General features: G+C 50.5%; 1 protein-coding gene across 1 annotated transcript in view; it reads left to right on the top strand.

The window, feature by feature from the left end:
* The window catches only part of aopep (aminopeptidase O (putative)), a 72,411-nt gene that overhangs the window by 32,345 nt on the left and 15,242 nt on the right, over positions 1-24,824 (top strand). The window contains 2 exon segments of the mRNA XM_035435494.1: positions 158-220; positions 1,092-1,175. Coding sequence (XP_035291385.1) covers positions 158-220; positions 1,092-1,175 — 147 coding nt within the window.

Genomic DNA, 24,824 nt, shown 5'->3' with positions numbered 1-24,824 from the left:
TTATGATTCAACCTCTGGAGTCAAAAGGCAAGTTTCAGTCCGAGGGAAACAAGTGATCCCTGTTTCTCTCTCTCTCTCTCTCTCCCTCTCTCCCCCCTCTTCCCCTCCCTCTCTTTCTCACTGCTCATCTCTCCGCTCTGTTCTTTCTCTTGTTCAGACGCTTCTGGGAGTGAGCGAGGGATGGTTCCGGTGCTCGCTGGCAGAAGAAGTTAAAGAGGAGGTAAGGAGGCTGCTTCTTCCCTTTAAAAATCCTCCCGTTTCTCACAAGTTCTCGCCGTCCTTCGAGGATTTCCCTCCCTCTCTGTTTCTCTCTCTCTCTATATAACTACATATATGTGTTTGTGTGTGCATGTGTTTGTGTGTGTGTGTGTGTGTGTATTGTACTCTATGTGAGTCATGTGAAAGTGCTGTGTACTGTGTAGCAGTCCCCCTGTATCTCGCAGTGAGTGAGTTGTGTAACGGCTTCAGAGGGCTGGAGTGAGCCGGGTGCAGTTTTCAGCTCTGTTAGCGGAGCCTGTTAGCGGTCCGGAGGCGCTAGCTGCGCGTTAGCGGTCCGCGCCCGTCTGCGCTCCGGGAGCACAGACGCGCTCCTTATTTGACCGTGCCCTGCGCGGAGTGCGTCGGGCACCTGGAGCAGCGTGCGCGGAATCCCGCGGTCCCCTTTACCGCCACCGCTCCGCGTGTGTGGGGAGAGAGAGAGAGAGAGAGAGAGGTTTTATCCCTTTATCCTTTCCCTTTTCCCTTTCACTGTTACTGAGAAGAAAAAAATATGACCCCACCACTCTCAGAAGGGGCTAATTGAGTTACCTAAGAGGCGGGAGTGTTCTCCCTAGGCAACCACATGTTTGGTGTGTGTGTGTGTGCGCGTGCGTGCGTGCGTTTGTGTGTGTGTGTTTGTGTGTGTGTGCCTTTCCACTAAAGTAATGGAAAGTGTGTCTAAAGTCTGTTTATAGTCACTTATATTGTATAGCGTGCTCTCTTCTGTTCAGTCACTCACTGTCATCGGCATTCTCTCTCTCTCTTTCTCTCTCTTCCTCCCTCCCCTTTGCCCCCCGCTCCTCTCCTCCGTCATCCCTCTCTCTCTGTCTCAGGTGGCGAAGTGGATTGATTTTGGGGGTTCTGGCGGAAGGGGTGCTAAGCGCAGGAGGGGGGGCTCCAAGGTGAACTCCAGAGAGGTGGGTGCCCCCTGTGTGAGCTTAAAATAGACTCCAAACCACAGCGCCGTCCTCTCCTCCGCTGTTCCTCCTTCCATCCCCACTCCCTTTCCTCTCCCCTTTTCCCCTCCCTTTCCTTCGCTCTAGTCTGTTCTACTTCTCTCCTCCTCCCCTCCCCTCCCCTCTCTCTCTCTTTCCCTCTGTCTCTCTCTCTCTCTCTCTCTGTCTGCTTGTTTTCTTCTCGTAGTTGTTGTCCTCCTCTTTGCCGTGCGGGTGAACAGTGAGCTTGTTGGGTTTCCTACAGAGTCGTTCGTGGGGCTTTTGTCCTTTGTCTGGGGGTGCGGTGGGGTTGGGTTAGTAGGGTTGGGTTGGGGGGGGGGGGGGGCAGGAGGACAGTAAGCTCCTCTTTCCAGCTGTTACTTTGGCTCTGTCGCCGTCGGAGACTAATCTGGAGTTTGAGCCCGGAATTATCCCAGGCTGAAGCTGGGGCGAAGGTTTCTGCAGTGCTGTGGGAACGCTGTGGGAACGTTGTGGGAACGCTGTGGGGACGTTGTGGGGAGGTTGTGGGAACGCTGTGGGAACATTGTGGGGATGTTGTGGGGAGGTTGTGGGAACGCTGTGGGAACATTGTGGGGATGTTGTGGGGAGGTTGTGGGAACGTTGTGGGGACGTTACACGTGAAGCCTCTCCTCTGATTATGTCATGGAGCCCGGCAGTTAAACGCTGGAGATATGTGACTCTGCCTGACACTACAGAACAGCAGCGTAAAAAACGAATAACTGGAGATAACTGAGTCCTGTGTGTGTGTGTTTGTGTCTGTGTTTCTGTGTGTTTGTGTATGTGCGTATCTGTGTTTGTTTTGAGGTGTATGTGTTTGTTTATGTGTGTATATGTGTGTGTGTATGTGTGCATATGTGTGCATGTACATGTGTGCGTGTGTGTATATGTGTGTTCATGTGTATGTGTGTGTTTGCGTGTATATGTTTGTGTATGGAGAGGGGTGAGTGCACACGTATGTCAGTCAGAAGCAGAAGGGTCAGTGCTAGCTTGTGTCTGTACCGGGGGTCAGTGATGGTCTGTGTCTCCAGTGTGCAGTATGTGGTCTGGAGGACCTTCACTCAGAAAGAGAGTGGTCAGTGGGTGTGTCTAAAACAGTCAGTAAAGTTATCAGTGTTGTTATATTTGGTCAGTAGATGAGTCGGTTTATATCTTGTCAGTAGAGCAGTCAATATTTATGCGTGTTTGCTAAGAGTAATTCGTCGGTAGAATGGTCTGTATATCTGGTGAGTCGAACAGTCTGCATATCTGGTCAGAAGAAGTTTATGTTTGTTTGCTTTGTGTAAGAAGTGAGTATATCCGGTCAGTAGTATGGTCAGTGTTTACGTGTGTTTGCTTTGTGTAAGAAGTGAGTATATCCGGTCAGTAGTTTGGTCAATGTTTATGTGTGTTTGCTTTGTGTAAGAAGTGAGTATATCCGGTCAGTAGTATGATCAGTGTTTACGTGTGTTTGCTTTGTGTAAGAAGTGAGTATATCCGGTCAGTACTTTGGTCAATGTTTATGTGTGTTTGCTTTGTGTAAGAAGTGAGTATATCCGGTCAGTAGTTTGGTCAATGTTCATGTGTGTTTGCTTTGTGTAAGAAGTGAGTATATCCGGTCAGTAGATTGGTCAATGTTTATGTGTGTTTGCTTTGTGTAAGAAGTGAGTATATCCGGTCAGTACTTTGGTCAATGTTTATGTGTGTTTGCTTTGTGTAAGAAGTGAGTATATCCGGTCAGTAGTTTGGTCAATGTTTATGTTTGTTTGCTTTGTGTAAGAAGTGAGTATATCCGGTCAGTAGTTTGGTCAATGTTTATGTGTTTTTGCTTTGTGTAAGAAGTGAGTATATCCGGTCAGTAGTTTGGTCAATGTTTATGTGTTTTTGCTTTGTGTAAGAAGTGAGTATATCCGGTCAGTAGTTTGGTCAGTGTTTATGTGTGTTTGCTTTGTGTAAGAAGTGAGTATATCCGATCAGTAGTTTGGTCAATGTTCATGTTTGTTTGCTTTGTGTAAGAAGTGAGTATATCCGGTCAGTAGTTTGGTCAATGTTTATGTGTGTTTGCTTTGTGTAAGAAGTGAGTATATCCGGTCAGTAGTTTGGTCAGTGTTTATGTGTGTTTGCTTTGTGTACGAAGTGAGTATATCCGGTCAGTAGTTTGGTCAGTGTTTATGAGTGTTTGGCTTTGGTCAGTAGGGCAGTTGATGTTCATACGTGTTAAACCACTGAAGTCTGTTTCACTTGGCGGAGTTTCACGGAGATGCATCGTTCTCGGCCAGATACATCAGTCCACGTAGCTGTTGCGCGAACGTCAATGATGTTGTTTGGCATGGCAACAGGCCGTTTTTCTCCACGTCTTCAAGAAGAAACAGCCACGCCGTCTGCCGGCTCACGCCAACGAAACGCAAAACGAAGCGAGCGACTCTGCTCTCGGGGTGCAGGAGAAAGAAATAAAACGATACAAGGGAGAGACCTGAGGAAGAATGAGCAGTGCGCCAGGAGGGGCTTCAGAAAGAGGGAAAGAGAGAGGGAGAGAGAGAGAGGAGAGAGGGGAGAAAGAGGGAGAGGGAGAGGAAGAGAAAGAGAGAGGAGAGAGGGGAGAAAGAGAGGGTGGAGAGGGAGATTGTTTGAAGTGCGCTATAAAAGCAATCCTGAAAGGAAACACGAGGTGACCCCCCCCCCCCCCCCCCCCCCCCCGGTTGCCGTGGTGAGCTGTGGGAGCCCCTTGGCGTTCCAGGTGGATTTTATATTGCCTCTCCCTGAACTTCAAACACATGCGCACACACACACACACACACGCACACACACACACACACATCCTCTCCCTGCACCCACCCCCCTCAATCAAACCTGCTCATAAATCAGTACCCTTACACACACACACACACACACACACACACAGATGCATACACACACATAAACAAGACTACAGGTTAGCGGGTAGTCTGAAGTTCAAAGTTAATTACATCACAGATAATTGCAGCCGTAGTGGGCCAATGCTAACCCATCCAGCAAACACACACACACACTCAAACACACACACACACACACAGACGCAGACATAGACACAGACGCAGACATAGACACAGACATAGACACACACACACACATACAAAGAGACATGTACATATAGACAAACAGACACAGAAAGACAGACACACTAACACTACACTGATACCAAGGTCACTTTAATATAAAATGCCAGGGGTGGAGGCGGGTTATACCTTGTTTTTCTGGGGATGGGGGGGACGAGGGGGGGGGGGGCACTGGAATTTTGAGGTGTGGGGGTATAGTTGGGGGGGGGGAGGTCATAGAGAGAAGGGGGGTATTAGTAACGCTCTGGTGGTAATGAGCCTCATTTCTGTCTCATTTCAGTCCAAAGCCCCTCTAATGAGAGGCTGAGGCAGCGCATGCAGAGGGGCGAATGCGGGGGGTACACCCCAAACCCCTCCGCCGTCCTCCAAAATACCGTCCCATAATGCCCTCCTCCACCGCCCCGACAAAACACCAGAGCTTTCACTGGCGGAGTGAAAAGCCAAGTCAGTCTTTATTTAGAGTTTCAAAACGCTTTATATGGAAAATAAAACTGGTGTGTGTGTGCGTGTGTGTGTGTGGGTGTGTGTGTGTGTGTGGGTGGGTGGGGTAGCTGGCTGAGCGCATGGGTTTTCCACACAGTGTCAGGGGTCTGGACGCATGCACACACACACAGACACGCACACAAATGCGTGCACACAAACACACACACACACACACGCACGCACACACACACACCCTCCAACGCATGGGCACACACACACACTTGCACGCTCTGAGAGACTGTAAATTAAGTACAACTTGGAAGACGCTAAGACAGATGGACGAACTTCATACGGAGTGTAGCGCACAGATTTAATACCAGTCCTACAAAGTATTGAGTAGAACTTAAATGAGAATTTTACTCAAAATAAATTAGTAGCATCACACACACACACTGCCAGCTTCACTACAGTTATTATCACTGGTCATTTTATTTTTTGCTGACAGACTCACATTTTCAAATATATTCTGATTCACAGGCTAGAAAATAGATTTTTGTTGACTTTCTATTTTGCGTATGTTTGGAAGGAGGGTACGGTGCGCAGACAGCGGGGTGAGGAGTGTCCGCTCATGGGACCGACGTTCGCTGGCTTCGGGAGTGTGCGCACGGGTGAGACAGTGCGCGGTCGTACAAGCAGACCGCTTTCATCATTCTAGGAATGCGATTGGCCGCGTGTGCTGTGACCTGTATGCATCATTAGACCCGTCCTCCGCTGAGTTTCTATTTTTCGGTTCTGTTCAACGGGGTAGAAAAGGAGTGTTGTTTTTTTTTTTTTAATCCGTTAATTTGCCGAACGCCTTCGCTTTGAGAACTGCTGCCTGAACTTCCATTTGGTGGAAGGATGAGAAGGTTCCGGAATCTTCCCAAAAACATGCGATGATATCACTTCTGGTGCCTTTCGGTTTTTTGTGTATACAGTGCACAGTGTTTAACATAAATATCAGAATTTCACATATCGTGCCAGATTTAGCCATGGCTAATAATATATATACATACATAAACTTTATATATGTACTTGTGCGTGTGCGTATGCGTGTGTGTGTGGGGATATAAGTACTGTATGTATGTAATAATTTCATTGTTCACACCACTGTAATGTTTTGTGTTTGTGAACTTCCTTACTATGTTTTGGCAGAGCAGTTCCCCGTACCACAAAGTTTAATTTGAATTTGAGAGAGAAGGATTGAGAGAGAGAGAGAGAGAGAGAGTGAGGGTGAGTGAGAGAGAGAGAGAAGGATTGAGAGAGAGAGAGAGTGAGGGTGAGTGAGAGAGAGAGAAGGATTGAGAGAGAGAGAGAGAGAGAGAGTGAGGGTGAGTGAGAGAGAGAGAAGGATTGAGAGAGAGAGAGAGAGAGAGAGACGTTCTCCCTGAGTTCCGTGAGAAAAAAGGTGGCCTGTTCTTGATTTTGGCAGGGCCGTCTGTGCGGAGAAAGACTCAGAAATGTGCGGTTTGCAGGAAGGAGACAGATTTTAAATCTGAATTCAGCTCTTATTAAACAAGACAGCAGCAGTCTGGATGCATAAAAAGAAGAAAGAAAAAAAAAAACACCCAAAACCATGCGGAAAACTAAAAAAAAAAACGGCTGTGTTTACCAAAGCCGTTTCACATGATCTGCGGTTGTCAGGGGCGACGGCGGACACGGTGTTATTATCGTAATCTCTCTGATCACTTCCCCAGGTCAGCCAGCGGGGGTCCCTCCCTCTTCCCAGCTCATTTGTAGTCATTAACTCCTGGCCTGGAGCGTCGCGCCGACGTTGCGGGAACATTACTCAAACGTTCTTTTACGACCTTGCGTTTGAACCCCCCGATAGGAAAGTAGAAAAAAACTAGCGCGCAGCTGGCAGGACACACAAGTGCCCCCGCGTGACACGCGTCAGAATGCCCGTGTGTGTGTGTGTGTGTGTGTGTGTGTGGAGGCTCTCTCTACTCATTACTCGTGTCTGAATGTGTGTGTGTAAAAGCTCGTGCGGTCACATGAGGAACTTTAGCGCGCATGTTTTAGGCTTCGTGGTCACATGACACGTCGGAGCGCGTGCTCCACACTCCCTGGTCACCTGACAGACGTGTGAATGCGCGCGCGGCGCTTCTCCGGTCACGTGACGCGAGTGCGGCGCTCTCTGGCGAGCGTCTGAACGCGCGGCCCGGGCTCGGCGGGTCACGTGACACACGCCGGCGAATCCGCGTGGATAATGGGACGGCCGTGCCTGATGGGAAGGGGAGCTCTCCCCCCGAGCGGAGAGCGGAACGCCGCTCGCGTTTCGGCGGGGGGGGGGGTCATGTGTTTCCCATTATGCGCGCCGCGGGAAGGGCGCTGGCGTTCCCAACGCTCGCGTCACGCGGAGGGAGGCCCGCCCCGGCGTCCCGCTGTGGCTCCAGAGCCCCCCCCCCCACCCTCACCTGTCAGCCGCCGGGCCCTCGGCAGGTTCCCACCCTCTCTAACGATGACCTTTGACCCCCGTGCTGTGGGCTGGCTTGGCCGGTGTTTCTGAGGTAAACTTGTTGGTCTACAATTTCTGACTGTCAGTCAGACCTTCCATAACACTGAGTAAATGGGCTTCCAGGTCTGTGGACGGCCAAAACCGTATCCAGAATTATTTTTCCAAGGAGCACCTGGCCGTAACTGTACGGCTGTTCTGCAAACTGAATGAGTCAATTTGCATGGGTTGGCTATTCTTTAGAAAAATAATGTGCCAGTCCTCATTAGAGAGCTTGACAACAAACTACGTAGCTTGCTGTAGAGAAAGGTAGCTAATTATCAGCATTGCATTGAAAGAAGTGCACAGAAGTCATGACTGCTGGCACACAATGTAGCTCTCTTAACAAAACAAATTAGCAAGCAAGCATCTAAGTAGTACACCAGTTGGCTGACTGCAAATCAAGTCGCTAAAGCCTGTGGAATTGTTGGAAGGAGGCAGAACTTGACCTTTGAGCCATGGTCCAATCAGAAGTGAGATCTGCTCCACAGTCCTAGCGTTGTTTTCCACCATCTCCATTGACCAATGGGACGGCAGCTTTTTTTGCAACTCATCTGCAGGGTACCGGGGCCTTGTGACGGGCTGGGGGCCAAGTTTAATCCTCCGCCAACCCCCCCCCCCCCCTTTGCAGGCCGACGTGTCACACCTGCGTGTCAGACGCCCCTTGGCCTCGCCACAGCCGTGAACTTCGGGGAAAGGGCCGTTAAAAAAAAAAAACCCCACCCTCCCTGTTCTCACCGCTCCCAGAGAACGGGCTGTTCCACCAGATTTTTACAACAGTGGGGTGGGGGCGGGGAGCCGGGGCTGGGGTGGGTGTGTCGGGCAGGGGGGTTGGGGGTTGGGGGGGGGCGGAGGGAAATGAGGGGGTGTTCCCAGTCTGTTTTTTTGGAAGGGAGCCCCCCCCCCCCCCCGAGCTTCTCGTCTCACTGTTGGGCTGTTAAACATCCGCAGCACTGATTTAGTGTTTCGCGTATCGCTGAAAACACTCAGAGTGCTTCATCTATCAAGTGCACACGCGCTCGTGCACACACACACACACACACTCACACACGCACACACACACTCACACACTCACACACACACACACACACGCACACACACACTCACACACGCACACACACATACATATGTGCGTGTTTACATTTCTATAAATATTTACTATTGATGGAAGTTATTGGTACTCAAGTGAATGCTGTAAAAGTTTAAACATGTAATAGATGTATAATAGATGTGTAATAGTGGTTTATAAAGGCTTAACGCATATGGTAAACTCCCTCAGAGTTGCTAGGGCTGTAATGGATTTACTGGGGGGGTGGATGTATCAACATGGCCCCTCCAAAGGCAATCTCTCTCCAGAGAGACTGGAAATTACAGACTGCCTGCCCCCGCCCCCCTCCCGCACCGACAAACCACAGGCTCCACCCCCACAGGGGCCAGTGCGCCCCTCACAAGTCGCCTCCTTTTACCGTACCCCGAAATTGGACACGGGAAGCAGTGGTGAAACGGAGGGCGTGTGCGTGTCCTGTGAGGTTCCCCACGAGATATTTATTTATGTCTCCGAAAAGCTGGGCCCATTTTCCGCTGTGGCGACGGCGTCATGGTGTAAACACTCGTGAGAAATGGTGGCTATTGATAACGCACGGCTTGTCAGCTCTTGGTGTGATTAATGATGCCTGGCTGTAGTCAATGGGGAAGGTGGGGGGTGTCAGCTCTGGGATTGATGAATGATGTCTAGCTTCCACTGAGTGGGGGGTTGGGAGAGATGACATCATTGTGGTTGTGTGGTCGACTCGTATTTCTCCGAAGGTAGACTGTAGAGGCCATAGATCAAGCACTGATTTGTGCCTGATTCAGAAAGCACGATAAAATAGCTCTGCAAATCCTACCCTGTCTGTCCACTTGTCTGTCTGTCTGTCAGACAGCCGTCGGTCTGTCTGGCTGCATCTAAAGTCCTCTGTACACAGAGCTCAGCACCTGTCTGCTTCTCATTGGTCAGATTGGTCATGTGATGGAGGGTCTGTTTTCAGGTTTGGCAATGCTTCATGTCCTGGTGGGTGCCTCATATTTTTTGTTAATTTTGGCCCTCCCACCCCCAACAGCAACACTGAAAGGGAATTGTGCCCCCATTAAATTTTTTATATGCAGCCATATTATAATGATGCAATTTATCAAAAAACATGAAAAACTGAATTCACAGAATGAGAGCTTGGCTTCCTTAAAATTGTTTCTAGTGATTGTTTTTGTCATACATAGATAGAAGAATTGAAGATGAAATATTGATTTGCAGGTAGAGACATGAAACTCCACCTAAAACTCTCAGCTCAGACACGTCCTCCACTTTCTCGTCTTTGTTTTACTATTATTATAAATTCACTTTCTTTTATAGACTGCACAGTCTGCTGTGTAGCAGTAATAATAGAAATAGCAGTAGTAGTAGCAACAGTAGTAGTAGTAGTTGTAGCAGCAGCAGTAATAGAAATAGCCGTAATAGTAGCAGCACTAGTATAGTAACAGTTGTAGCAGCAGTAGTAGCAGCAGCAGTAGTAGAAACAGCAGTAGTAGTTTATTTTTGTTTCCCCAGCTCATACAGACAGGCACTCTCAGTCTGTTTGTAGAAGTGATCGACATGTTATATATCAGCTACATCGCGTCATGTCGCCTGACACGTGAATGAGCTTCGCCTTGTTTAAAATACGTCTTCCCAAACCGCCGCCCGCGGCCAAGGGCGTGGAGGCGGGAGGGGGGAGGGGGGGGTGTTATTTTAAGTCCCTTTTACGCCTCTGTGGGAAGCTGGAAACAGCACTTTCAGCAATGAGGTCCCTTTGAGTCTGAGGGAGGTGGCACGCGGGGGGGTGGGGGGGTGAGGGGGGGGCGTCGCTGTTGAATCACACAGAGTAATGACGCACGGGCGGCGGACTTCCATTCCGGTAATGACCGGCGGAGCGGCCAATTACGGGCCTCCGGAGTCTCGCGGCGTAACGACCGGGCCTCGTAAAGCCCGCGCTCGGAGCTTCGCCTCTTTAACGCGCTCTGGGGCCGCATTACCGCCACCGAACGCGCTGTGATGGGAGTGGGGGGGGGGGATTACGCTGAGGATTATGGGAACTGCAGCTGGGTCCACTCAGCCCCCCCCCCCCACCCACCCCCTTCCCTCTGCGAAGTACTGCTGAGACGTGTGGTCCCTGACGGGCAGCCAGGCCTGGGTCTTCCCTGCCCCCTAACCCCCCCCCCCTCGCTGGCTTTCTGGTACAAAATGGCGTCCGGGGATTCAGTACATTATGGGCATTTAGCAGACACACTTCTCCAGAAGCGACTTGCACAGCTCATGAATTTTAAACGTGGTACTAGTTTGTTTACTAGTTCGAATAGAGAATGAAGAAAGTTTACCAGTTCTCTCAGTGGGTGTGGCCTCAGTTGTCCCATTGCCCGAGTGGGTGTGGCCTCAGCTTGCCAGTTGTCCTAGTGGGTGTGGCCTAGATGAGGCAGCCTACAGTCTGGACGGTGGCCGATCCAGTGGTCTGAAAAAGAAATAGCTTGGTTATATAGAACAAAATAACGGTGTGGTTTGCAGCTAATGGGCTTTGATGAATGAGGGAGCCGTGTGCACTGTTGTGAGGTGTTTTTACAGGTGCATATCTTATCAAACATCAAACACCACCAAGTAGCTTTGCGATCCCTGCTGTACTGCAGAGGAGTGTTTAGGAAGGGAAGAGCAGATGAGTCGTGATGTTTTTTCGTGATGTCATTTGGCGTTTCCAGCGGGTGCCAAATGTTCCGTTCACCAGCCCTTCACACGGCTTCAAGGTCAGGCTCCACATTCAAGTTAAAAAAAAAGAAAGAAAGAAAAAAAGAGAAATGTGTCAGCTTGGATCAATACCTTGGAGACTTTGCTCCAGCTGGGTGTGGATCTTCCAGGATGAACTTCGACCCTTAATGGGAGCATGATTTTCCAGCTTGGGTCTGAAGCTTCTGTGGGATCATACAGGCCACGTTAGAACCAAATAGGGCCTCACAGAACCATACAGAACCACACAGGGCCTCACAGAACCATATAGAACCACACAGGGCCACACAGAATCATATAGAACCACATAGGGACTCACAGAACCATACAGAGCCACACAGGGCCTGACAGAACCATACAGAACCACATAAGGCCTTACAGAACTGTGTAGAACCACACAGGGCCTCATCAAACTATGTCAACGTGGGTGAATATGAATGTATATGTGCATGATTTTTGTATTAGATGTTGTGTGAACTTATATGAGTGTATGCAAGTATGTCTGTGTGAGTTTGTGTGTAAGTTTGAATGTGTGTGTGTGTTTGAGTTTGTGTGTGTTGAGCTGGAGAAGCTGCTCTTGTCTCATTCTGTGTGTGTGTGTATACGTGTGTGTGTGTGGTTGTGTATGTGTGCATGTGTGTGTGTGTGTGTGTGTGCATATTGAGCTGGAGTAGCTGCTCTTGTCTCATTCCCCCTGATGAGCTTCCACAGGACATCCTGATTGGTCAGGAGGTTATCGCCATGCGCCAGCTGGGTTTGGGGGGTGGGGGGTGGGGGAAGGGGTGGAGGCGGAGCAGGAGAGGGGCGGAGGAGTGGGGGTGGGGGGTTTGTTTGCTAGGAGCCCCTCTGTGCCCCTCTCTGAGAGGGTGTGTTTGGGGACTGGAATCCCAGAATAAGAAAACATGCACTTCCTCCCGGGGGCCCCTGGAGGACATATATCACAGTCCGGCAGTCAGGGAGAGAGAGAGAGAGAGAGAGAGAGAGCGGCCGGCGGGGCGGGGCAGGGGGAAGCAGGTTAGTCCTGGGACAGCTGGTCAGCGGGAAGAGAGCAGGTTAGCATTTGGAGAGCAGGTTAGTGGGAAGAGAGCAGGTTAGCGTGTGGAGAGAGGTTAGCATTTGGAGAGCAGGTTAGTGTGTGGAGAGAGGTTAGCGTTTGGAGAGCAGGTTAGCGTTTGGAGAGCAGGTTAGCGTGTGGAGAGAGGTTAGTGGGTGGAGAGCTGCTCAGCGGGAGAAGAGCAGGTTAGCAGGAGAAGAGCTGGTTAACAGGTGGAGAGCAGGTTAGCGGGTGGAGAGCTGGTTAGCGGGTGGAGAGCAGGTTAGCGGGAGGAGAGCAGGTTAGCAGGAGGAGAGCTGGTTAGCGGGTGCAGAGCAGGTTAGCGGGAGGAGAGCTGGTTAGCGGGTGCAGAGCTGGTTAGCGGGAGGAGAGCTGGTTAGCGGGTGCAGAGCTGGTTAGCAGGAGGAGAGCTGGTTAGCGGGTGCAGAGCTGGTTAGCGGGGGGAGAGCAGGGTATTGGCGCCCCCTGTTAATCACATTTGTTTGTATCTGGAGAGGCTGGCCACACTCCCACTTCAAACTGATTATAGCAGTTCCTCTGCGTAGGCCTGCCTGTCTTTTTATTGCCCGGCTAACTCTCTAGGTTAAGAGAAGGATGTTGCTGCACCTATGCATGTTCCTATAAAGGTCTGTGTAAACTGAGAGCGGTAGACACAGTAAAATTGTAAACTACGGCACGTTTGCTAGCGCTCTCGCCCGAGAGCAGTTCTGTCTTATTGACGCATTCTAAAAGCTGCATGACTGGGAGGCAGTAGTGCAGCAGTTGCGACATGTTGCATCATGATATAAAGCAAGCATGATCTCCACGGTTACTGTAATTCTAAAGAGTTTTTTTTTTTTTTAAGGGGCGGCGTACACATGGCCGTTTGTCAGGGGATATATTTTAAAGCCAAGGCCAAGTGTGCATGGCCAAGACCAGAGGCAGGGGTGAGGTCTGTGGAGAGAGGGAGTCTACCCCGCCCCCCCTCCCTGCCGCCCCCCCAAACCTGCCTGTTTTTGCCCCCACTCGGGACCCCGCTCTGGTGATGGGTTCCAGGTGTGCTGCAGGTCTGGATGTACAAAGTGCTCTCTCTGTCTCTCCCTCTCTGTTTCTGTCTCTCTCTGTCTCCCTCTCTCTCTCTCTCTCTCTCTCTCCCTCTCTGTTTCTGTCTCTCTCTGTCTCCCTCTCTCTCTCTCTGTCTCCCTCTCTCTGTCTCTCCCTCTCTCTCTCTGTCTCCCAGCTGTGCTTCAGCTCCAGATCCCTCCAGCAGCTGGAGGATTACCCAAGCAGCTTGCTGCAAGAAAGAGGGGGGAGGGAGGTAGAGAGGGGAAAAAGAGGGTGAGTGTGTGACAGGAAGAGTGTGAGGGAGGGAGAGGAAAAGAGAGTGGGAGAGAGACAGACAGAAAGTGAGAGACCGACTTTTTTCTGGCTCAAACACATGCCGGTACATCGCAGAATCTCGACCAGAGTCCTGCTGCGTCTCTGAGCGCTTTGTCCCACGGGGAGACTTGAACCTGCAGCCTTTCGGTGCGTCAGGGTGAAAACGCAAGGTCGGCGGTCACAGAGGTGTCTGCTTTTCTCTTGTTTGTGCATGTGAGGCTGTGTTTGTCTTAGTCTGCATGCGAATGTCTGTGACTGAGTCACTGAGTGATGAAGTTACACCATTGGTCGGCCGAGTTATGAAGTCACACCATTAGTCGGCCAGTCCAGCCATATACTAGGTTTTGACCTGGTCTTGTTTTTTTTATTCTTTTAAATATCACAAATAAGTACCTGACTTCCACAGACCCATTACCCAGCGATGCGCGCGACTTTCACTCCTGAAAATACTTATTTTCAGACACGAAATGTCTCTGGAGGGCCACTGGAGTTTGGCTTTAATGCAGAACATTCTTTCCTGTGATCAGCTCTCAGAGAGAGCAGAAGCGCTTGATGCGTGTGCCTGTGTGTGTGACACGCCCAACTCCCTCAGCGCCAGGCTGAGACTGTTAGGGACTGAAAATCAGCATTTCCTGCTCAACCCGGAAAAAAATCACACATCCCTTCTCGAGCCAAAAGAAACAAGCAATCTGCCTGTCCCAGCAAATGGGGTCGGGCAGTTAGCATCTTTAATTGTTTGTGATCACGGTAATCTGATTCTGTTGCACAGCTTCATACTTATTTTATCTTCATTTGCTTTATTTTATGATTTTATCTGTGCGTGGCGTTCGACGAAGCTCAACTGTCACCACTTACTGCTCGGATGTCTACGCGCAAACAGGTCACGTGATGCCAGTCGCCGTGGAGACAGGTGTCGGTTAAATAAGCAATTAGAGCAAGGCTGCAGACTGTGTTGATAATGGCTCTTCTCACAAAGCAGTCTGGCTCACGCACTTGTGTCTGTAAAGAGGCAGATATGCGCCGAGTTTGTGGAGCGGACAGTCCCAGAATGCATTTTAGGGGCATTAAAAGTCAGTCGTAGATTCTTTCAGATTTTCTTCCTTAGTTAGCACCGTGACGTGATTAGGGGTGATTTATGCCCTCCTCGTTCTCTCTCGCCCTGTGAAAAGGAAATGATGTCATGGCTGAATTAATCCCGCTCTCAGTATCGTTTACGGCCTCTCCCGTGTCCTTTTGTACTCCCAGGCTGCTCATCAAATCACCTTCCTTAATTTGCCCCGCTTCACGGACCGCTGGTGTTGTTCTTGGAACGTGATTGGCCGATGAGGATCTGGCCCGGTCTGCCCGATTGGCTCATCTCCCTCTCTGGGATGTGAATGTATTCTGTAATTTGAGTTGCAGCCAGTGACTTTTCCACCTGAGAGAAATTTAGAAAGATCATTAATGATTGTCCTCACATTCATGTTTTGGCTATTTGATATTTATTTAATTTTTGTCTATCAGTATTATCATTACTGATATTGTGTAGCACAGTAAAGCATTTTAACGAGTTTTAGAAAGGTCCACATAGCAGATTAAATACATCGCCCCAGGTTAAATCGGCAATGTCTCCAACGAGGATTTGAACCCGTGACCTTCCTGAAGGGAGTCCAGCTCCTCGAACCTTGGTCTAGTCCTCACTGCAGCTTTGTCATATCGCACAAAGGGAAAAAAAAAACTAGGTGGGGGCGGAATGGTGGATAAAGTTAGCCGATAATGACTTCCTTACATGGTGCGCTTGTGTGACTGAATGCGATAGAGAGCGCGGGGTTAGCCTCAGTAGCATCTGCTAGCACTTCCTACTCCGGGCTTCCTTTTATAGAGTAGCCAGGGTGGAGGTCACAGATGTGACTGGCTGAGGTCACGGCGCTCCATTTTTACTTATTTATGGCAGTCTGACTCATATTGCATGTCTGAGTCGTGTGTGTGTGTGCGCGTGTGTGTGTGTGTGTGTGTGTTGGGGGGGGGGGGTGCGAGGAGAGGCGGTACACTTATTTTGGAACTGCGCAGTTTGGTCTCACGATACACGCAGAGAAACAAAAAAGCCTTTTCTGAAGGAGCGGTACTGTGTTGAGCTGGTGGTGTTGAGCTCTGGTTTTCTGAAGGAGCGGAGCTGTGTTGAGCTGGTGGCGTTAAGCTCTGTTTTTCTGTAGGAGCAGTGCCGTGTTGAGCTCCGGTTTTATTGGAATGCCTTTGTCTTTGTTCAGGGTGACTCCGGGGGCAGGAGCTCCTCTGACGGGCCCACCTGCTCGGTCACAGGCTGGAATGTGGCCCTCACAGGCCTGCTGCTTGTGTGGCTGAGGGAGGACTAGCACAGCTAATCAATGCAACATGTCAGCCATTCAGAAAATGGGATCCGTTACCTGTGTGTGCGTGTGTGTGTGTTTGCGGGGGGAGAGAGGTTAGCAGGTAGGGAGCAGAGTTTAAAGCCAGTTAATAATGATGATAGGATGAGGCAGGCTTGTTGGGAATTTCCACACACACACACACACGACTTATACCCACAGTCAACAGCGCACCCGAAAATTTGTCTTGCCTGAAGCTGAACTATTAGTTTCTGTCCATTTATTCAGACGACTGAGGAATACGGCAGCCCCGTCGCGCGGCTAACAGGAAGGTACCGGACTTTAGCTCGCTAGCGCAGCGGGTTTCCTGCTATGCTATTCTAAGGTGGCAGTGACTCGCGGGAGGGAGCAGCTGTAACTGACGGCGAGGTTAAAGACTGGAGCAGGTCGGTCATACCGAGGTGGGGGGGGGCGATGGGGGGGGGGCGGACAGTTTGTCAGAACAGAGGCGTCTCCCGTTGTTAAAATGCCACCGCCCCTTTCCTGATCCCTCTCTTTGTTCAGGCTGTTTCTTTTTCATTTTTAAAATATTTCCCACACAAGCGCAGCCTTTGTGCCCCCTCACCCGCCCCCACCCGCCCCCCTCCCCCGCCCATCTATGGAGCATTGATCCACGGTCCTCACACCTCACACCTGAAGCAACAGGCCCATCTAAGGTCACAGTCAGCTGACTGCTCTCTCGGAGGGGGACTGACACAAGCTAATGAAACTTCCTGTGATGTAGTCTGCTCGCTCTTTCACTCAGACTGGGGAAGAGGTGAGCCTGTGTGTGTGTGTGTGTGTGTTCAAGTGTGTGAGCGTGTGTGTCTGTGTGTGCACGGGTGTTTAAGTGTATGTGTGTGTGTGTGCGCATGTGTTTTAAGTGTGTCTGTGTGTGTGTGTGTGTTTTAGTGTGTGTGTGTGTGTGAGTATGTGTGTGTGTGTGTGTGTGTGTATGTGTGTGCTGAACTTCACTTCACACCCTCTCCTTTGCTGCGCAGATAGAATTACTGGAGCAGTCACGCTCCTCAGGAGCCAAAGTGACTGCAGGGGAAAGAGAATCTGGGAAGAATATGGGATGGGAACTGGAACTGGGAATCTTGCAGCCGAACTGGAACTTGGATCCCTGATCCGTACCGGAATGCAGTCGCAATTCCAGAACCCTGCCCACCGCCAGCGGAGCCAGCGTGTCTGCGCAGACAGATTTGGGGTTGGGACGGTTCCACCGCAGAACCCTTACACACCAATCAGATGCTCCGCTCCGTACTCTTACCACTGAACGGTCTCTCTCTCTCTCTCTCTCTCTACCCTCCGAAGCGCAAACATCTCCGATCCAGCTCGACTTCTGAAGCGTCATTAAGGGGCTGCGACCGAGTGCAGTACCGAGGCAGCGCTCTCCCGCTGTAACTCAGCACCAGGAACTTCTGCTAACAACCAGAAGTTAAACGACCTTCAAGTTAAAGAGCAGGGATGACAGAGGGGAGGCATGGGCTGGGGGGGGGGGGGGGGTCCATAGAATCCGCGGTCTCGCTCACATGCTGAACGATCTTCTACGGTGGGCCCCCTCTGCGCTGTTTGCTCAGCTGCCCTGCATTAGGCAAGGTAGCCCCCCAATTACAGCGCCCCGCCCCGCCCCGCCCCGGCCCGGCTAAGCTACCGCAGCGTCAGAAGGGCTTCGGGTCCCCGGGGGCGGGGGGGTTTGGGGTGGGGGGGGTGGGGGGGCGGGTGCGGTGAGACCGGTGGCCAAACCTGGGTCAAACACGTCTGTGAAATACCCAACGCCCTTCTGATGCCGGGGTGAAATCTGAAGACGTGTCACTGCCGTGTAAACGGTTTGCGTGTTTCAAATAATTATCTCCCCCAGGTGTGCAAGGTGGGGGGGAAAAATGTGTGAAGGATAACCTTAACCCTTTGAGGAGTCGTTTTTCGGAATGTTTTTTTTCCATCAAAATTCTAAGTCAGCGTTCTAGAACGACACTGCATTCAATTACCAGCAGTGATAGTTACATCAGCGTTAGAATGTTCAGTTAAGGACATTCTAATCTCATATTTGTGACCTCACACCTTAAAGAGTTAATAAATCCTAACTAAAGGAAAGTCCATGGAACAGAGTCAGTGGCTGTTTATTCTCTTTTATGTTGAAATATGCTAATTTGGATTCAAAGCCTTCGGTTTGAGCGCGAAAGCTTTGATCAATTGTGAATAATTATCCATCAGTGTCAGAACTCATCTTTGGCTTTGGCCCGGGATTTTCTTTTTTCCACCTCGAGATTTCCTTCTTATTTCGGAAAATACAGTTAAAAACATGAATCTCGGGCAAGAGCTTAACAAATATTAACGAGTATTTCTAGTGTTTTCCACGCAGCGCTATAAAAAGGTTGTTTATCCTAATAGAAGGGGTCTGGCTGCGCAGGAAACGCCCCAAAATTTCAGAGAAGCAACAGCGTCATTAGAGCAAACCGGTCCCTCCCTGAAAAGTTCTCAGCCTCGTTTCTCCTCAGTAACAGTTTAAAAAGTCCCTGGTAAGATTAACATTGGGAGTGACGCGGCTGTGACACGTTTTCGGATTTCACCAGGCATATGAAGGGCGTTGGGTACTTCGCAGATGTGTCTAACCCAGGTTTGGCCAACGGCCTCACCGCACCCCCCCCCCCGCCGGGAACCCGAAGCCCTTCTGACACTGCAGTAGCTTAGCCGGGCCGGGGATCCGGAGTCGGGGCGGGGCGCTGTAATTGGGGGGCTACCTTAACTTTGGCCAGACTCTTCAGATGTTTGTCACCTTCGTAATGTGCGCACGCTGTATTTATAAACACACGCACATCGCCAGCCAATGCGTACCCAGCTTAATCCAGGATCGTGATGAAAGAGGAGCCTGGGGGACGTTAGCGTAGCCTGTCGTCAGCCAGCTCCGTGGGCTTCCCCGAGCTCGAGCGCGTCGGACGAACGGGAGCGCCCCGCGTCGTCGATTCAGGCTGCGCGCGAGCGCTAAGTGCGCGCGCGTGCGTGCCCTGCCCAACGACAGAAACGGCGGCTGTTCAGCCCCGAGTGACATCACGCGCTCGAGGGGCGTTTGATCCGTTTTTAGCCTCAGACAGGATAGCGCTAAGTGGCGTCGCGGCGATGCACAGATAGCGGCTTCCTCTCGCGCCGCGACCTCGCCGCCCCGCCCCAAACGGCGCTACGCTCTTATTTTGACGGGGTTCTGATAGTTGGGACGCGCCCTGGTTTTTTGTTTTTTTTTTCTCACGCGGATTTTTGGCGGCGAACTTTCGCGGCAGCGCGTTTTTGACCCGAGCCAGACAGGCAGACAGGGAGTCTGGACGGAGAGGAATCCATTTCACAAAGTGACACTGCATCGATCTCCGGGTCCGGGGACAACTGCTTGAATATTCACGAGAATCGATCTCTCTCAAGTCGTAAAAAAAAATAAAGTGTCTGAGCCAGGCTGAGGTAGAGGTGCACCCACACACACACGCACACACACTCACATACTGTACACACACACAGACACAGACACTCACATACCCAACACACACACGCTTACACGCACATGCGTAATACACATATGCATGAAAAGAGACACATTAACACATCTGGGTGGCATTACACAATAGGTAGTACAAGTATTATATTTCAGGAGAAAAGGGTAGACATTACAGTACAGTCACCCCCCCCCCCCCCCCTTCCAAAAAAGACCAGTTTCTCAGCCTGAACTCTTGGCATGTGTTCATTTCACGTCTAATATTCCTCCTGCCCTGACTGAGTGTACCAATTACACTTCCAGGCGCAGTCTATCCGTCTTTCCCTGTCCATTATTCCTCCCGTAAAGGCCGGCGTCTCTCCCTGACGGGGGGGGGGACGGGGGGGGGCTCTCTCTCTCTCCGTCTTTACGGCCACATCGCCGAGGCTCACGGAGAGCCCGAACGAGGAACAGGCCGTCACGAGGAGAAGCGAAATTCTAAAAAACCTCCGCTTGTTTACACGAGCGGCGCGGAGCGGGGATTAACGGGGCTCGGGGAAGAGGTGACGGGGGGGTGGGGCGGGGAGGTGGGGGGGCGCTGGGGTGCGATCTGGGCTGTCCAAACAGCAGGAGGGGACCGTTTGTTTTCACTGGGGTCTTTGTGTTCTGTTGTAATTAGCGTCTCGCGCTCGCTCCCCTTCGCTCCGCGGTTCCGAGAGCCCGAGTCGCGCATGCGCGGGCGCTCGCCGCTGACTCCCGCGCCGCGAGCCGTCGCTTCTCATCGCGCCACCGTCCGCACGCCGGGCCGACGGACAGGCGTGGGAGGAGGAAGAGGAAGAGAGCCGGAGGAAGACTCGTGTTGCGCGATTAGCTCGACAAATTGGCTTGCGGGCGCCTGCCGGTCACTGGTGCATGATGGGATGCTGTCATCCCGGGTGCTTGAGGGGCTTATGCACATCCCCCCCACCCTCTTCTGTCCAGGGTAATTGTAGGCTACACCTGCCTACACCCTTGGCCTCCAGGAGCCACGTGGCCAGTGCTGAGGGAGATGAGGTGCGAGTCTATGCCGAAGCAAAGCACTCTGGGAAATTCCATTAGAGTCTGCGTCGGGTTGGCCAACTCTGGGTTGGACCTGCCATTTTAAAACGGGGGAGGGACAGCTCTGAAAGGCAGCGGCTCGTAGTTTCGGACCCGAGGCCTACTGTTCCAGAGCGCGTGCCGCGAGCGGGGCCCGCCCGTGCCTACCTTCAGACCGCAGGAACACAAACAGGCTTTTCGGAGAAAGAGAGAGGGGATTCGCCGCTCCCGTTATTGTGTTTCGCGGGGCGGATTCGACTTGGATCGTGTTCCCGCCCCCCCCCCGTTGGATTCTAAAATATTTTTACAGGGCTTTCTGGGCTCGAGGCAGGCACACTCTCACCACAGAGGCATTAGCAGAAGGCACACAGGCCTCGGGGGTGATATCAGGACACACTCAAACTGCGCAGACATATCTGGGGCACAATGAGGTAATGACAGGGCACACTGGGATTAGAGTACTGGTGCTATAGTACACTCAGATTACAGCAGTGGTGCTATAGTACACTCAGATTACAGTAGTGGTGCTATAGTACACTCAGATTATAATAGTGATGTTACAGCACACTGGGATTAGAGAAGTGCTGTTGCAGCATATTAGTATTAGAAGAGTGGTGTTCAGCAAGACACTGAGGAGATTGTGGGAGCACTCTGATATGAGTGCTAAAGCAAAGCCCAGCACTAATGCTGAATTTTAAGCGTCCATCTCAGAATGTCAGAGTGGCAGGATCTTGCACACGCTCAGTCAATCTGTCAGGCAGCGGGGTGCCCAGCGGCTTGGTGTTACTGGGGCGGGCGGCTGTGGTGTGGGGGTCGGGGGGGTCAAACGGTCACCCGGCTTTGGGGCAGCACCCTAAGGGGGGACAGGGTGTCTCCAGCTGGAGAAGTGGAGGGCAGGAGGGCGGGGGAGCGGGATCCGGGGCTGTCAGTGAAGCGTGAACTTGTCCCGCGGGTGGAGGAACAAGGGCACGGTGGAGATCAACCAGAGTCCACTGCGGCCATGACCTGTCAGAGACGCTCACGTCTGTGTGAAGCTGTACACCCCCACCCCCCACCCCCCACAAGACCATCCCCCTCGGTTCAGCTGGGGGGGGGCACAGAAGTTTCCATGGCAGCAAGTAGTCCTGTCAATCATTTTGTCAGTCAGTGTCTCTTTGGGAGGACCTCAGAGGCTCAGGCCTGTCTTACAAACATGCATGTGTGTGTGTGTGTGTGTGTGTGTGTGTGCATATATGCGTGTGTGTGTGTGTGTGTGTGTGTGTGTGTGTACGCATGTATACAAAACCGCAAGAACACAAAGTGCCATGTTGAGAAATACAAGTGTTATCAAAGATGGCAGTTTACATTTAACACACACACACACAGTTGGCCTTGCGTAGCTTTCAGTTAGGGTGTGTATGTATAAAATGCAGTACTGTCTCAGGGTGCAGACAGACCATATAAGTCTAGACCGCCTCTTCCCACCCAAGCCGTCGCTGTGTCGTGGGAACGGTGCGGGAACGTTGTGGGAACGTTGTGGGAACGCTGTCTGCGTGCGGTGAGCGGGGGGGGGTTCCTCTTTCCTGGGAATCGCGGTGCCCTAGCACGCCGTCCTCAGGTTTCTGTTTATTGTCACAAGCATTTTTAATTTCCTCCCCGTTATTTCTGCCCCCCTTCCGGGACACTGGTGCCCTGGCCTCAGGAGTCAGTGTGGCAGCCCTGACACCGGAAGGATGTGGGTTCACTACCCAGAAACCGCCGTGCTCAAAATGCCCCTGTGTTCCACAGAGAAACCTAAAGAGCAGCTTACTGGCCGTGGGTTGGACGGCATTCTGTCAAGCTGACGGCCTGTTATGTTATGTTTTTCCTTTTTTTTCCATCAGCAGGAATATAGCAATTATTCATTGAAGCAAATTAGCACTGAGAGCTAAGAATTATCAGGTTCTAGCTCTAGATATATTCAATTTCAGAGATCGAGCTTTAGCACTTTCGAGTCTGCGTTTAATAGCACTGATTTGTGTTACCGCGGTGTTAGTTTTAACATGTTACAGTAAAAATTCCTGGTGTTGAATCTGTTCTGTAGCAAAAAATGAGCATTCTAATGTTAGGAACTCATTTTTGGCAAAAAAAATAAAATCAGGCAGAACTAAGATTCTAAGCTCTTGACTTGAGTGCAGTGGTATGTAATGTAATGTAACTGTTCCCCACCCGGGATTCAAACCTGCAACCTCCCAGACGGGCAGTTTCCTAGGGCCCGTACAGCCCTAGTATTTAAGTAAAGATGCAGGTACACGAGCCACAGAATGCATGCTTGGGTGAGCACTGTTATTTCCCTTTCAATTAGCTGTCATCTTTCTGTAAGCTAAATTAATGAGTCATGGGAGATATTACTGACTTTAGCTTCGGCCAGTGATGCACCCTCTGCCAGTGACATTGGGGGAAAGAGATGCTTAATGAAGGGTCTTAAAACATCGTTCAGCTGACCCTTCATGTCAGGCTTTAATGTCACAAGCCTAAGGTAACCTGCTCAGGATTTTTATTTTCAGGTTTAGAACGCACCGGTTCACATGTGTGTACATGTGCGTGTGCGTGAAAGAGAGAGTGTTAGAGTAGAACACACTTTGGAAACTCGCTGATATTCTCAGGGAAGCACTTTGTGTGACTGTGCTTGCGTACAGAAGAGGAGCGGCCCTTTCCGTGAGAGAACGCGCTCGATTCCACAGCCGTAGCGCAGTTACACGCTTCCTCCATTATCACGTTATGGAACTTTGCTGTGCTTTTTTTTTAAATAAAAAAAATGGCAATAACAATAAAGATAGAATTTCATTAATAAATAACTTTTCCAGGCTTTCTTGCAGGTAATGAAATTGAAATGCAAAACCTTAAATAATAAGCAGGCCCTGTTTATGTCTGCACTGCAAAATCAGCATTTCTTCTTCCACCCCCCCCCCCACTCTAAAATAGATTGTTTTCTTTTTTTGTTGGGGTGGGGGGGGGGTATATCACGGTTTCCTTCAAAGCGAGATAAATTTTCCGCCGTCCTCTCCCAAGAGATAAAATCCGCAACGCCTGTGTTTTTTTCCCCCCTTCACTTTTTTTTACGACTTTAAAATTCCTCTCCTGTCTAAAAACAGGTCGGATGAAACAGAAGGCCCCTCCAGCAGCAGAGATCTCCAGAGAGATTTTATAACGATTATAAAAGTGCACTGTACTTATACAGCAGCTTTCCAAGATCTCACTGACTACAGGGTAACAGTCACCTCAACATTCGGTTTTATTAAGGACAGCAAAAACTGGGCCTGTTTGGTTTCTTTTTTTTCTTTTCTTTTTTTTGGACTGAACGCACCTCAGAGCGCCACCCAAGCTCGACCGCCAACTTCAAATAAAAATAATAGTTTGTAAAAAAAATTTTTTTTTAAAGAAATCATTTAACGGGCTGTGCTCGTCGGGTGCGCGGAATGATCCGGAAGATCAGGGCCGGGGGCGGAGTTCACGGGTAGTCTGAGCGGTTAGCGCGCGCAGCTAATGTAATTAGCGCAGGCAGAAGAGCGGAGGAGGCCGGGTGAACCCCGATCGGCGCTGGCTCCGGCGGGGCGGTGCGGGTGAATTTGGGTTATTAGGGGAATCCCTGCCGTACCCACATTAGCCCAAAGCTTCTACAGCCGGACACAGGCAGGAAACGGAACAAAGGCCAGAAGGGTGAGATTACTCTAATTCTGTTTCTGTTTGTGTTGAAAGTCTGCCAGCTACTTTGTTTCGTACATTTGACTATATATAGGCTATATGTGCATACAGTTAAATGCAAAAGTATGGGGACAGTGACGCAATTTTTCTTGTTTTTGCTCTGCACTCTAGCAAACTGGATTTGAAATCAAACAATGGATATGAGGTTAAAGTGCAGACTGTCTGATTTAACATGAGGGTATCTGCATCCACATCAGGTGATATCCACGTAGGAATTACAACCCTTTTTATACATTGTCCTCCAATTTTAGGGTAGCAAAGGTAATGGGACAGATCGATATAATCTCAAATGAAGTCATCATATTTAGTACTTGGTTGAAAATCCTCGGCATTGGAAGGCTGAAGTCTGTGACCCACAGACATCAGCGGACGCTGGGTACGCTCCCCTGCTGATGCTCTGGCGTATGAATACATTTTTTTGCATGATTCTTCCTGGCCGTGCAGCACGCACATAGTTTCTCTTTTAGTAATGCGGACAAATATAGATCAGCGCCCCTCTCCGTGCGAATGGGCGAGGTTCGGCATTTCTGTGCCATTTTTGGGAAGAAGCCGGACAAGTGTGAGGGAGGGAGAATGAAATGGGCAGAAAAAAAGAGGACAGAAGATTGAGTGAGAGGAGTGGGAGAGAGAAGAGCAGGAGAACATTATAAATCTGTGCGTGTGTGTGTTTGTGCTTGCGTGTGTATGTGTGTAAATGCAGGTATGTGCGTGTTTATGTGTGTATGTACGAGTATAGGCACCAGGAGGTTGTGCTGTAAATAGA

This window comes from Anguilla anguilla, chromosome 10, assembly GCF_013347855.1.
Source record: "Anguilla anguilla isolate fAngAng1 chromosome 10, fAngAng1.pri, whole genome shotgun sequence".
Classification (NCBI taxonomy): domain Eukaryota; kingdom Metazoa; phylum Chordata; class Actinopteri; order Anguilliformes; family Anguillidae; genus Anguilla; species Anguilla anguilla.
The sequence above is the reverse complement of the archived record's forward strand: the minus strand, read 5'-3'. Positions and strand labels throughout refer to the sequence as shown.